Here is a 13,394-nt window from a genome sequence, read left to right as displayed (position 1 = left end):
TACTACAAATATCATGTCTTACATATATAGTAAAAACAGCTGAATCACTTTAAATACTTTTTAATGTTGCAAAATCGGCCAAGAAACCCAAACAAACAAAACACATCTTTCATCGTGTAGAAATGAATTTCTCTGTACAACAAACTCTCTGAAGAACACAGCAAACCTGTTATTGAACTTAAATCCTCACAAACATTAAAACAAGACCAACATCACAACTTCACAATTCTATGTACATGATTATAAATAACTGTTTGTTGTGTTTTGTATCGTCAGCAGCCTCTGCTCTCTGATTGGTCCGTGCAGCTGTCAGTCAGCTCAGTTCATTAGGATGTAAAGCTCATGAGTCTGTTGCTATGGATACTGAGATGTTAACCGTTCCACCAGGACAAGAGACCCAGACCCGGTTCACTGACAGAACCCTGCAGGACAGACAGATCCCGAACGATGTTAAACTGCATTCTGATCATAATTATTTGACATTATAAACGTGTAAAACGACCTGTCTGGATCTAACCGTGAAATGAGAGGTGATATATTTTCTCTTACTATGAGAGTGTATGGAGACTCTTTCTGCGGTGTGCTGTCGTCTGTTCCAGCAGGTGGCGCTGTGCCCGCTGCACTGGTGGAGTCCTTCTCTTTACTGGGACCAGTGGGCGACGTGTCGATAAAGACCTCGTCCACGACCCGAAAGCGAATCTCCTCTCCCTGGTCCATGTAGAGATCGTGAGCACCCTCGTCCGTCTCGTACTCCCACATCCACACCTGCTCCGCCTCGTCGCTGCGGCAACCGTGAAGGAACAAAGCATGCTGGGTAGCTACATTTTTATGACTAATCTCGGCGTAATACTCATGAGGGTTTCTCAATAACATCTGCGCCACAATATACGTTATATAGAAAAAACATTTTAAAAGAAACGAAACAAAGCAGTTGAATCATATGCGTGTCGTCATAATGAGGTTTTCAGGAGCAGGTAATGTAGAGGATCATTCAGGATACAATTTGGCAGGTTGCTGTAGCGACTCTGGTGGGATTATGATGTCATCAAAAAATCCAAGAGTCACTGCGGAAGCAAAACACAGAGAGATTAATTTACATCTGTCTAAAGACATTTTTAATGCTACAGACTGAACACTACTGGATTAATACTTCAGTATACGTGCAGACATCAGCATGTTCAAAAATGAAAATTCTGTCATCATTTACTCTCCTTCGAGTTGTTCCAAATCTGTATAAATGTCTTTGCTCTGATGAACACAGAGAGAGATATTTGGAAGAATGCTTATAAACAGACAGATTTTGCCCCCCATTGACTCCCATAGTAGGAAAAATTACTTTATCATTTTTTGGTTCTGTTGAACACAAAAGAAGATATTTTGAAGAATGTAGGACAGCAAACAGTTCTGGGGCACTTTTGACTACCATTGTTTTTTTTCCTACTATGGGAGTCAATGGGGGGCAAAATCTGTCTGTTTATAAGCATTCTTCCAAATATCTCTCTCTGCGTTCATCAGAACAAAGACATTTATACAGATTTGGAGCAACCGGAAGGCGAGTAAATGATGACAGAATTCTCATTTTTGGGTGAAGTGTCCCTTTAAGAGAGAGGTTGAGTGTCTCACCGTGAACCCCCTCAGCACTACAGCCCTTTATCTTGCCCACCAGAATCTCGTCCAGGAATGGATGAAACACCACATATCTGAAATGGACTGGACACACACAGAGAGAGAGAGAGAGAGAGAGAGAGAGGGTCAAATAGGGTGAATATCATAACAGTACAAACACAGAGTTCAGTACCTTTAGTGTGTGACGCTCCGTCCCCCGGAAAGATGTAAGAATCGTCCAGTTTAGTGATGTCATACAGACAGATACACAAACCCACGTTATACACAACCTACAAGAGTACACAAGGCAACATTATACAGAAGACACAGCACTGCCCTGATAGCACACTCCATCTGACACACGTCTGCATTACATAAGTTTGCTCAACTGCAATACGTATCGGAGACGTCTGCTGTCATATGGACATCTAATAGACATCTGTAAGATGTTTGTGATTTAGAACGGATGTAAAACTGCACTTTCTACGATGTTAAGCAGATCTCCAGGTCTACCGCAGACGTCTTCCCCCGTCTGCTGAACACATGTACGTGTGATGTGTATTTGCATGACGAGTGTGTGTGTTTGTTTATGTAAAGAATGTGTTTGCACCTTGTTGGCCAGTTTCTTGTTGAGTTCTTCAGCGATGGCGTCATTCAGCTCTCTGTGGAAACTCCACGGAGGGATCCGGACCGTGTCCACCATCTCAACCACCACAAACATCCTCTCAACCCGCCCAGAAGTTACCGATCAAACACAGAGAAGAGCTGACCCGCGATCAGCTGATAGAAACAACACACGACAGAGCTTTTTAAACATCACAAACGCGACTGATCTATGAACACTGATGTTACTGATATATGGATGATGTACAGCGCGATCATACAGTGTTAGACTTCACAAATAAACTGATGAACTTCATTAATTACCTTTATACTGTATTCACTTCGGCAGCCCGTGTATGAGAGTACATGTGTGTTATTCCGCTCTTTCACTTCATTCATTTACACCCATAAACTATAATAACTCAAAAGCATGATTTGATCTCACAGAATGACAACAGCTACACGTGCGCCGATTCACGACGGCAGCTGACGCTTTACGGCCCTGTGACGTCACACTCACTTCCTGATTTTCTAAAATAACAAAATTAAATTGTATAACGCGTCTTTTTTTAAACTGCATGACTGTAAAGTGATCTGCAATAATAATAATACTAATAAAATAAAACGTGGGAAACCCCACTATGCCCTTTACTTTATTTATTCAAATTAAATTGAATTGACTTAAAATGTAAATAATTTTTTCTACATTTAATTTTATGATAAACTGGCGTATATAATCTTATTTGACAAATATGGGTAACATTATAGATATCACATATTAAATATCATAGATATAACATAATATCGCCAACGTTTCACCGAACGGCTGTCACTAGACACTCAATCTCCCAGCATGCTGTTGGGAATATCTGACAATCAATACGTCACTGCGCCCCCTACCGTGTGGACCCTGCAGTTGTTATATGCTTAGCCAATGGAAGTTCTGTTGCTATAGCATCTTTTATTTTTAGCCTTCCGCAGCACAACCACACGTATGGAAAAATTAATACGCCAACAATTAGAGACTTTATTAGGTAGAGGTAGTTTATAGATGTCTTAATAAAAGTTGTGTTGTTTAAAACGGGATGTATACAAAATGTAAAATCTACATGAATTTTTGTATAGTATATACGACATTAAACACATTTTATAATAGTTTAGTGATTAAATGACAGTGATGGATTTTTTTAACAGAGTTCGTGACGTTTGTACACGCAGAGTTGTTGAATTATTGCGCGCAGAAAGTAGTTCCGGCAGCCATCACAGCTGCGTATAAATGCGCGAGACTGTTTAACGGTGAAGTTTCCACGGGCGCGTGCACGCTCAGAATATGTCACGCCATCAGTTTAACACAAAATAATATCAAAATGAAGAGCGCGTTTTAGTCGGACGCCACAGATCTCAGTGAATGTTTCTTCGTCGACGCGAGCGCTGCGATGCTTAAATGGCATTAAACGGATTAATGGAAATTACAGGCGCGTGATGAGAACGCAAGGTTGACTCAGTAAGTGTTTTATTTCTTAATCTTTAAATAAATGAAGTAAATGTAATTCAAACTGTTCTGGATTGATTTGCTCTGGACTTTGTCGTGTTGCTTGGGCACATATTTATAATGATTGTTGTTATTTTGAATGAGTGATGAATTGTCGATCATTTCAGAAAGTGAGATTCGGTTATGATAATATTACTCATGTGATTCATTCGTCTGCACTCGTGCGCGTGTTTGTGTTTGTGTTTGCCTCTGACGTTGTTGTCTTTGTGTGTGTGCTGTAATGGTGCGTACAGATAATCGATTATCTGCTTTACACACATGAATGTCGCTTTACTCCACCTGTGATGCGGATAAACAGCAGCACTACCAATGAGTTGAAATGTTGAACACTTTCTGTAAGTGATTGTGATTGACACGCGCGCGCTCACGCACTTTTACATTATCTATCAAAATAGGACTTTCCCATGTAGACATCTCGTGTTTTTATACACGGTTTACGTTAGTTATAAAAACACAAGAACCTTACCGTGACCCATAATTTAACACTACAATTTAGAAAAAAACAGTAATCTTAATTTACTGTATTTTTGTTGTATTTATAAATGGAGACATCCACAAAAATACAAAATGGGAACATTTCATTGGCAGTTTGCCACGGGCCATGCAAACGTGTTGAGCAGTGTGCACTCTTCCAAAACGTTTAATTCTACATCAACAAAGTAAATGTTAATGATGAGATCTGTATTAAACTCTAAAGGACGCATTCACGTGAGAGTGTGTGTTTGGTGTGTGTGTGATGTTGGAGTTGTTAAAAGTGGTAATGTGATTTGGGATGTGATGATATTCCTATTATAACATATTAAACTCGCTGTCATGACATGTGATGTATGTGTGACATTGGATGTTTGTAGTAGCACATCAGACGTTTTATTACGTTTATCATTTCCAATGGCAACTAACCAAGCGAATGTGTGAAAATGGTCGTGCCACAGTCACACACAGTCTCAAGGTTCATCTTTCTGTAAAAAGCTGTTGAAATGGTGTTAAATGGAAATAATATGGTTGGTTTGGTTAGCTAGCTTTCTCTGGCATTCCTCATGAGTGATAGTCCTCATATGATCACTGTGTGTGTTGAGAGAAATATCATCATCATGAAGAGGCGTCACGTCAATCTTCACACACGCTGATGATGTCGTCATGGTTTAAACCTCACCTCCAACAGCACCATTTCATCACCAGCTGTCTTTAAGACTATTATTAGACTGTTATTGGTGTAAATGTGAATACCGGCTATTCTAAAGTTTGAACAAACTGATCTACAGTATATACATAATATTCATCCTGACACTGTTATTTGTGTTGTGTAATTGGCCTTATACATGAACTCATGTTATGTTAGTGAGCTGGACTGATGAGGGATTTCATAAAGATCATCACTTACTTACATTTCCTTTTATTGTGTTTTTTTTCCAGGGAGTTTGAAGAAACTGGATCTTGGAGAGCCATTTACACGCTGCAAGCATTCATGGGGTCAAGATTCATTTTTTTAACATCAAATGGTCGCTGAGTTTTAAAAAAATATATTTTTTGATCAATGCACCAAAATCGGAGGCCCTTTTAAAGTAAACCCCAAGGCTGAGACTCAAGACTTTCGCAAGGAAATGTTGAGACTGCCATAAGGTGTTTCACAGAAACTTCAATTATCGTACACAGTCATGCATCTGGAGGTGAAGGTCGCCTTGAACTTCATCGTGTCCTACTTGTACAATAAGCTCCCGCGCCGGAGGGCGGATCTGTTTGGCGACGAGTTGGAGCGAATCCTCGTGTCCCGTTTCGAAGGGCACTGGTACCCCGAAGCTCCTTTACGCGGCTCTGCCTTCCGCTGTCTTCACCTGGGTGTCCCGTCTGACCCGCTGGTGGAACTCGCGGCCAAGAGGAGCGGTCTGGACACGCAGGAAGTCCACGCTAACGTTCCCCCCGAGCTGAGCATTTGGATCGACCCGTACGAAGTGTCCTACCAGATTGGAGAGAAGGGTGTCGTGAATGTTCTCTACATGGAGGATCCACCAGGTGTGGGGGGTCAAAGTTCGGATGGGAGTGTACTTAAAAGTGAAGTGGAGTTGGAGGAAGTAAAAAGTCTGGGCTTTAACCCAGAGGCTCAGGTGTTTGTGCCCATCGGAGGCCGAACATCGCCCGGCTTGCTCCGGTCTCTTTCTAGCTCGCCGACTCCCCTCTCTACCTCGTCCTGCCCGGGGCTGTTCGGTTACACCGCCCCCAGCACCCCCACCAACCCCAGTGCCCATTCTTCCAACACGTCCACCCCATCTCCACCCATCGCAGGCCTCGTGTACCCACACTCCGCCCCTCAGCCCATCACCTTCACCACCGCCAGCTTCGCCGCAACCAAATTCGGCTCCACGAAGATGAGGAAGAGCGGAAACTGCGGAACGCCCGGCGTGCTCCAGACGCAGAGGGTGACGACGCACTCGCCCGGCACCGTTTCTCCCCCGGGGCTGATGAAGCACAGACCTCTCTCGCTCTCCATGCGCTCCCTGACGCCTCCCGTCTCCAGCCAACTGTCCCCCAATGCCAAAGAGTTTGTGTTTCCGGCGTCTCCGAGACCGCTCTACTTTGATGCAGAAGCTCCGCCCATGGCTTCGTTCCACGCTCTGCCCCCTCACGTCTCCTTCGACCCGTTCTCCAGCCCGCCGCCGGGTCAGGCCTTGGGAATCATCGGTGCCAATGGTGGAATTTCCTTCATGGATAAAGCTCCATTTGTGGAGGGGCTTGGTGGATACAACCTGCAGTATTCAGGTCAGGCGTTCCAGCCCGTGGTGTTGGCCAACTGAGACCGTCCCAGAGTTTCCAATGCTGAAATATTTCCCATCAATCATTGTTACACTACCAACAGAAACAAAAGTATTATGACTTAAGTGTTAATTGTGATTGTTACTTTTTTCCCATTTGCTATTAGTTTCATGTTGACCAGCACACATTTCTTTGTGTTCGTTGTTTTCCGTATTCAATCACGTGATTGTCGGGGTCTTTATTGGCCAAATGTTTGTGTCCGTGATCTACTTAGTCTACAGACGCTCATTATTTTAGTGTTGATTCAGGAAGCTTATAATCTTTTGAAAGAATGCTAGATGCTAATTTGGGATTTTGGAAAGATGCTAAAGATGATTCTGGAATGTCCGCTCGCACCTCAGTGGTCGTATTTAAAGGGATTTTATGATCCGTTCACTGTGCCAGCGTATGTCTCGCGGTCCTGAGCTCACGTATTGTGTGTTTGTGTGCTGTTCAGTTGAGATTTAAATGCACTTTATATTTATAGACCGCCTACAGTTTAAATACATGAGATCGATTCTGCAGAAACCAGCCAGCTGTTAATGCAGATATTTCTCGAAGGCTGTTTTTAGTGCACTCGATGGTTTTCCGCATCATGTTTGACCTTCAGAGGTTGGAGGACATGAGTGTTTGTGTCTCTTACACGTACAGCTTGTGTGAAGGTGAAGAGATGCAGGCGTCCAGGCAGAGACTCAATGTGACTTTAGAGAGGTGGGACATGAGGGACAGTGATGTTACGGCACTCGTTTTGTATTATTGCGTTGTTTTGGGGTGTTTTTGTATATAATTCCGAGTTTGTCGACATTGATACAGAAGAGATTTTATATGGATGTTTGCACACTGTTGTATTTGTTTTTCACAGTTTCAGGACTATGAATGTGACCTCATTTTGACTGTTTTGTCAGGTGGTTGTAGAGGCTCTTCAGGGCACGGAGATGATGGCTGGCTTTCTGTAAGACATCAGTCATGTGCAGTCGTGCCACACTTTACCAACACCGGCCTTTCAAAACACCTCGCTAAAAAACACAAGACGCTAGATGCTGAAGGTCTTTAAATCACCCTTTAATGGCCGTGTGTGTGTGAACATAAGATCATGTGCTGTAGTTTAAAGATTGTCATGAGACCGTATGTGATGTCCAACATTGAACTGTGAACGTCGTTATCTTTGTTTCATTTCGGGTAGGTGGGATTCAGATTTCTCGATCTGGTGTATTTTTACATTTCTTTGTAATTTATTTACGAGTTTTCTATATTTTCCTGTGTGTTTTTTCAGAAGCGCATTTGTAAAACAAATGAAGAGATATATACTATAATGACACGAATCTGTATATATTTCTTATGTTTGAGATCTTTTCTTTAGTTTCTTACGTGCTGAAGTTATTTTTTCAGAGATAACTCTATGAATATAAATATATATGCAAGATGAAATGATTAATAAAATGTTTAACAGTGTCAGATATTTTCTCATTTCTTTCTGCTAACAGTTGTTTTCGTATGGTTTTTCCCAGTATGTTGGAGGGTTATAGTTCACAATTTGCATGCATTCATTTAGCAGATGCTTTTATCCAAAATGACTTGCAAATGAGCACGTAAAGAGCCAACAATAAGTGAAGTTTACAGGACTAGAGTTGAAGTGTGACAAAGATAAACAAAATGGAAGATAAATTATTTTATTTTGTGAAGTTGAACATGTTTTTTCTCATTTAAAGTGGTACTGAACTTTAACAGGATGTTAAAAACACTTTAACATGGATGATCATCATACATTTAGAGTCGATCTTAATTACAAGATGCAGAAATTCTAGAGAAATTTTAAGGTTCCTTCATCTCAGATGTTGTCATTTTGACATCATCAAACATTCTTAACTGAAAAGGAAAATCCTGTAGATTCATCCGTTAAACGATGAGCACAGCGCTGTTTGTTTGTTTCCGAGTAAAAGACATTCCTCAGATATTAAAGATCATTTATTTGATGATGAATTAATGTCACATTGGTTATTCTAAACATGACTTCAGTAATCAATTCTCTTTGCTCTGTGTCTTGGTGGTGTTCTAATAGTTACTAAAGTCTTTCTTTTGTGCTGTATTAAAGAAACATCCTGACCATCTGATCTTTAAATGCACCTGCAAGTAAACACTTTAAGCTTATATTGCTAAAAATGTTATCACAATAACAGGCATTAAACTGTGTTCGCAAACGTTTACAGTACAAACACTACATTTACTGACAAAGTGAAGGAACGATCTTCTATTTAAAGATGACACATTTTCATTCTGTAGGTGTCAGATCTCAGATGTTATGTAAGGATGCTCTTCAGTGTTCGGCTGGTTGTTACGTAATCCCCCACATATCCCCCCCCCACACACACACACACACTAATAATAATGAGCTCACACACAAAGGATGACAAACGTGTGTGTTCAGAGGACATTGATTGAATGTTTACATGTGCTGTTTGTCTTTATATAACATGAATATGTGTATTAATATTTATGTTCACACAGGGAACAGTCTTTGTGATGATGCTCGTGTGTGTGTGTGCTGTGCAGATGTCACCAGCAAGAGCCAATCACAGAGCAGATTCATCATGACCTCAACAAGGTCAATGCTTGTTTTCTCTTGATTAATATTCATGATACAGTTATCAGATTACACTGTATTACAGACTCACTTCTGATGGGAAGAAGACAACGTGTTTTTATCAAAACAGCACATAGAAAAGAAATAGTTACTTTTAAAAACGTCATTTAGATGAAACACAAGATTGCTCCACACTTACAAATTTAACAAACTACGTTTAAAGGGCGATCATTTAAAACACATCACGATTTATTGTATATCACAAACATCGGCCTTGGTGATTTGACAGTAGGAAAGTATAAAGATGGGTTTGGTTTGTAGAATAAATGAAAACTGAGCAAGACACGTTAAAAACATCAAAGATCGCAACAGTCTTTTAGCGCTACATGTAAAAGAGAATAGGACACGCCCACTGCACACGTCACGATGACATCAGCATGCAAAACCACTCGGCTGTCACTACATATTTTTTGCTCGTAAATGTGCGTTAGTTTACGAAAACAATCCTTAGAATTACATACAATAATATTGTAAAACACAATATGTGTCTATTTGTCAAACACAAACCCTAAGAATGCAAAGTAGTTTGTTTATTTAAAAACGTGTTTTTCAAACCAGAAGCTCGAATCTTTAGTTTAAAACCTGGAAGCCCATTACGACGTTTTGCTATTTTAAAACATAATCTCTGAAACGATGTGAACATCTCAGATTTGTTTTTGTTGCACGAGTAATAATATTTCTGTATATATATTTTTATATCAAGAAATGTAAAAAACGAAACTAATCCACATGTTATTGTGCAGTTTCACACATCAAGCCTCATTCGCGAAACACAAGCAAAAACATCTGTAAATAAACTGCTGGTGTTTTATAAATGAGATGAGACCCATTATAATGGTGCGTTCCTCATTGACACAACAGTGCCGAGCTGCCAAACTGCTATAAAAACACAAACATGATGAAAAAAGATAAAGATGTATGACATGTTATTGCCCTGGATTGAGTCCAGTTTATGATCAGACTCACAGTTAAAATCCCTGCACAAACGCTTGTGTTAAAATCATACATAAACAGTCACTGACCGGCACAATATTAACAACAAGGACATGTGTAAATGTGCAGCGGACAGATGTGTGTATATACAGTGCTGAACACCATCTCTGTCTTGGGTCTGATAGGCGTCAGGACAACACCTCTGTTATCATCCACAGAGACCCTCACGACATCATCAGACACCAGCGTCTGACCTCCACCATTATTCCAGAGGATTATTACTTTTCAAAACAAAAACAAAACAACTGCTTAATATAACAAGTCATGCGCCTTTTTACACACAGAAAGTTACCCAAGAGGTAAACAAATTGTGTCCAGAAACACTGAGTACAACGAGAGGAGGAAACAAACTTTAGTGCAATGAAAGTAAGAGTCTGATCAAGAACTCGTGCGATTCTTCTGTCTTCATCTGTTACTGAACGAAGAACAAAACTCGCTGCTTTCATCACTCGTCGAGGTGAACGACGACGGTCAGGCACGCCCGCCGGGGTGGAATGACACACGAGGGAGGTCAGAGGGTAAAGTTCACAATGTTTTATATATACTGTGTGTAATATATATATATATATATATTAGAGCCTCAGCGACCAGAAACACTGGTCTTCACTCATCCACCCAATCACGCACTTGAATTACCCAGAATCCCCAGCGGCAGGAGCGTGCGAATCACTGGGGGAAACGGTTCTCTTGATGAAGTTTGTCTCTTACAGCGCTCCGTATTTGGCCTCGCACAGCGACACGATCTTCTTGCAGCGGCCGCAGTCTTTGCGCAGCTCGGCCACTTCCTGTCGCAGTGCCGCGTTTTCCCGCTCCAGGAACGCGGCACGGACGGCGATCTGGTTCTCTTTCAGTCGCCGAGCGTCCCGCGAGCGTTTCGCCGCCGTGTTGTTCTTCTTCCTGCGTGACCAATACTTATCATCCTGTGACAAGACATTGACATCAAAATCTGTTTTAGGACAAACGTGAAACGGCCAGTTTGAGAAGCAAATGATGCCTCATCTGACAGTAAAGAGATTCTGTGGCACGTGTAAGAACAACAAAACTATTCTGCATCTACTCTAACATACAGTCAAATGTTTTCAAAGCATAAAATGAGAAATCGATCACAACAGAAAAACAGAATATGAGCCGTCACCTTTGCCTCCTCAGGGACGAGCACTTTCTTGGCTTTCTTGATCATGGGTTGAGGTTTGAGGTCATCCTCTGAGAAGCGGTGTTTGCGGGGGTTAAAGAGTTCTCCTCCCGGAACGCTGGACAGAACCAGATCTGTGGGGTCCGGCTGGAAGGGGACGTTCACCTCGATCTCGTCCGGCTCAACGGAAGCAGGTGACGCATGACCTGAATCATCTTTGGCTTCTGGTGGTGACAGAAAGGTGTTTTTTATCAGAGCGAACATCATGTTTGGACAGCAGACCGTTTAAACATCACAAGTGCCGGTGTCATGTAAACATCACGTTCTGTTTATGGCTCCAAATGAAACTAGAAAACATGAATAATGTTTTGAATAACAAAATGATTTGAGCAGGTCTAACGTGTATGGATAGTGTTTTAGGTTTATACAGTTGGGCATTAAAGCGTTATATTCAGTGTTTTTACAGCATTAATAGTATCATATAGTATCAATAGTTTTCTCTCACCCTCTGCGGTCTCGGTCACCTCTTGCTCTGTTGCATCGCTGACAGACGATGACTCCTCCTCTTTCTCATCAGGCATCTGTGGGACGCCCGCGGGTGAATCTGAGGCCTGTGACTCCGCCCCCTGACCCTTGCTCAGCTCCTCCTCCAGCGTGACGGGAATCCCGTTCTCCAGCAGGAACTCGTCCAGGTCCATGTACTCCAGGTGGAAGGTCTTGTCCCAGATGGTGGGGGTGAGAGAGGCGGAGACTCCACCTGACGCCCCATCACCTGCTGAACCCTGTTTCTCCTTCTCAATGTCTGGAAGAGACAACACCCTCGTTCAGTGAAACATTTACGATCTAAACTTCAGATTTGATATCGGATAATAAATGTTGATCAATATTATGGTATCGCAATAGCAAAATTGTCTTAATATTGTCTCAAAAGGTGCTTAAAAGGTTGTTCACAGCGATGCCATAGAAGAACCATCTTTAAAGAACCATCTACTCTATTTCTTACCTTTTCATGATCTGAGGGGACTTTTTTTCACCACAAAGAACCTTTTGTGAAAGAGAAAGTTCTTTATGGAACCATTTAGACAAAAAAGGTTCTTCTATGGCATCGAAGAACCTTCTGAAGCGTTATTTTTAAGAGTGTATCTCATACTGTACCTCACACCTCAAAGCAACAGTTATGATGAGAGGATCAACTACTAAAAATCACATGTTTTTATAACTTTCACACAAATGTATGTGAATATTGCACCTCGTGAAATAAAAGTACCAAACTTGGTCAACTACTAAACCACCACCAGTATTGGACACTGCCGTGACGCATGTTTGTATAGTTATGTGGCAATAATAATATGATGTTTTTATTTATTTAATCCAACGCATCATACAACTATAAAGCTAATATATATGTCGATACACAAAGCAGCTGAAGGGTAAACCAGCAATAGATGTTTGAACATTGTACAATGACAAGACCATGTTTGTAGACATGTACCACGGTAATACCATAGTATTCCTGTACCTCTGAGTACTGTGACTGCGCAAATGTGTCGATTATACAGTACCGTGGTGTTTCACACATTCAGATGATCTTGTTATCGCTGCGTCGCGGTATGATCTGGAAGGGAACTTTGTGTTCTTTAAGGGACCAATGAATGCAGCGCATGACTTCACGCGCGCGCGCGCACGCACAAGAATGCGTGTTGAAAGCATAAACATGCATCAAGATCGTGTGAATGAAACATGGATACAATATATTATTATACATATACTGACGCAAATTTGTATTCGATATTGTGTTTGCACACAGCAGGTTTGTTTACCGTCGTCTTGATCCTGCAGTATGTTTGGAGGAGGAATATTCATAATCTTCTTCAGAACGAAAGCAGACGACTTCTGTGGACCGATGGTCACATTCACTGAGTCCTGTCCGGGCATCACTGCTGCGATATTAATCGATAAACACTGCTGCCGTGTCCGTTAAATCCGTTATAGCTGCTGTTTCTACACGAGAAAACACTCAAAACAACAGCGTGTCAATCCACTCTAGTGTACTGCGTTCAACAATCACATATTCATTGAGG

At 41.4% G+C, this 13,394-nt stretch overlaps 3 protein-coding genes across 3 annotated transcripts; 1 reads left to right on the top strand and 2 right to left on the bottom strand.

Annotated features, from left to right (window-relative positions):
• Positions 1-44: 44 nt before the first annotated feature.
• On the bottom strand, positions 45-2,712 carry polr3h (polymerase (RNA) III (DNA directed) polypeptide H). Its single transcript, XM_057328050.1, has 7 exons — positions 2,533-2,712; positions 2,216-2,385; positions 1,799-1,895; positions 1,624-1,710; positions 1,001-1,064; positions 550-781; positions 45-422 (listed from the first exon to the last, which is right to left on the bottom strand). The coding sequence occupies exons 2-7, from the start codon at positions 2,324-2,326 to the stop codon at positions 372-374; spliced, it is 642 nt and encodes a 213-aa protein (XP_057184033.1). The 5' UTR covers positions 2,327-2,385; positions 2,533-2,712; the 3' UTR covers positions 45-371.
• A 780-nt stretch (positions 2,713-3,492) lies between these two features.
• LOC130550563 (protein Tob2) lies at positions 3,493-7,999 on the top strand. Its single transcript, XM_057328051.1, has 2 exons — positions 3,493-3,712; positions 5,174-7,999. The coding sequence occupies exon 2, from the start codon at positions 5,416-5,418 to the stop codon at positions 6,547-6,549; it is 1,134 nt and encodes a 377-aa protein (XP_057184034.1). The 5' UTR covers positions 3,493-3,712; positions 5,174-5,415; the 3' UTR covers positions 6,550-7,999.
• A 1,356-nt stretch (positions 8,000-9,355) lies between these two features.
• On the bottom strand, positions 9,356-13,384 carry tefb (TEF transcription factor, PAR bZIP family member b). The gene is made up of 4 exons (XM_057328052.1): positions 13,134-13,384; positions 11,819-12,115; positions 11,317-11,537; positions 9,356-11,101 (listed from the first exon to the last, which is right to left on the bottom strand). Exons 1-4 carry the CDS (start codon positions 13,246-13,248, stop codon positions 10,886-10,888), a joined length of 849 nt encoding a protein of 282 aa, XP_057184035.1. The 5' UTR covers positions 13,249-13,384; the 3' UTR covers positions 9,356-10,885.
• Positions 13,385-13,394: the final 10 nt, after the last annotated feature.

The sequence above is a fragment of the Triplophysa rosa genome, unplaced genomic scaffold, assembly GCF_024868665.1.
Source record: "Triplophysa rosa unplaced genomic scaffold, Trosa_1v2 scaffold359_ERROPOS111650, whole genome shotgun sequence".
Lineage (NCBI taxonomy): Eukaryota > Metazoa > Chordata > Actinopteri > Cypriniformes > Nemacheilidae > Triplophysa > Triplophysa rosa.
This window is presented reverse-complemented; position numbering and strand designations above follow the sequence as displayed.

What these genes read in the sequence shown, in the direction of transcription:
- polr3h (XM_057328050.1), bottom strand. Translation starts at nt 2,326, where the DNA reads ATGTTTGTGGTGGTTGAGATGGTGGACACGGTCCGGATCCCTCCGTGG. An exon ending in CGGAGCGTCACACACTAAAG is followed by an intron (nt 1,711 to 1,798) that starts GTACTGAACTCT and finishes GTGTGTGTCCAG; the next exon opens with TCCATTTCAGATATGTGGTG. An exon ending in AGTCTCCATACACTCTCATA is followed by an intron (nt 423 to 549) that starts GTAAGAGAAAAT and finishes TCTGTCCTGCAG; the next exon opens with GGTTCTGTCAGTGAACCGGG.
- LOC130550563 (XM_057328051.1), top strand. Translation starts at nt 5,416, where the DNA reads ATGCATCTGGAGGTGAAGGTCGCCTTGAACTTCATCGTGTCCTACTTG.
- tefb (XM_057328052.1), bottom strand. Translation starts at nt 13,248, where the DNA reads ATGCCCGGACAGGACTCAGTGAATGTGACCATCGGTCCACAGAAGTCG. An exon ending in GGTGACCGAGACCGCAGAGG is followed by an intron (nt 11,538 to 11,818) that starts GTGAGAGAAAAC and finishes TGTCACCACCAG; the next exon opens with AAGCCAAAGATGATTCAGGT. An exon ending in TCGTCCCTGAGGAGGCAAAG is followed by an intron (nt 11,102 to 11,316) that starts GTGACGGCTCAT and finishes GTCTTGTCACAG; the next exon opens with GATGATAAGTATTGGTCACG.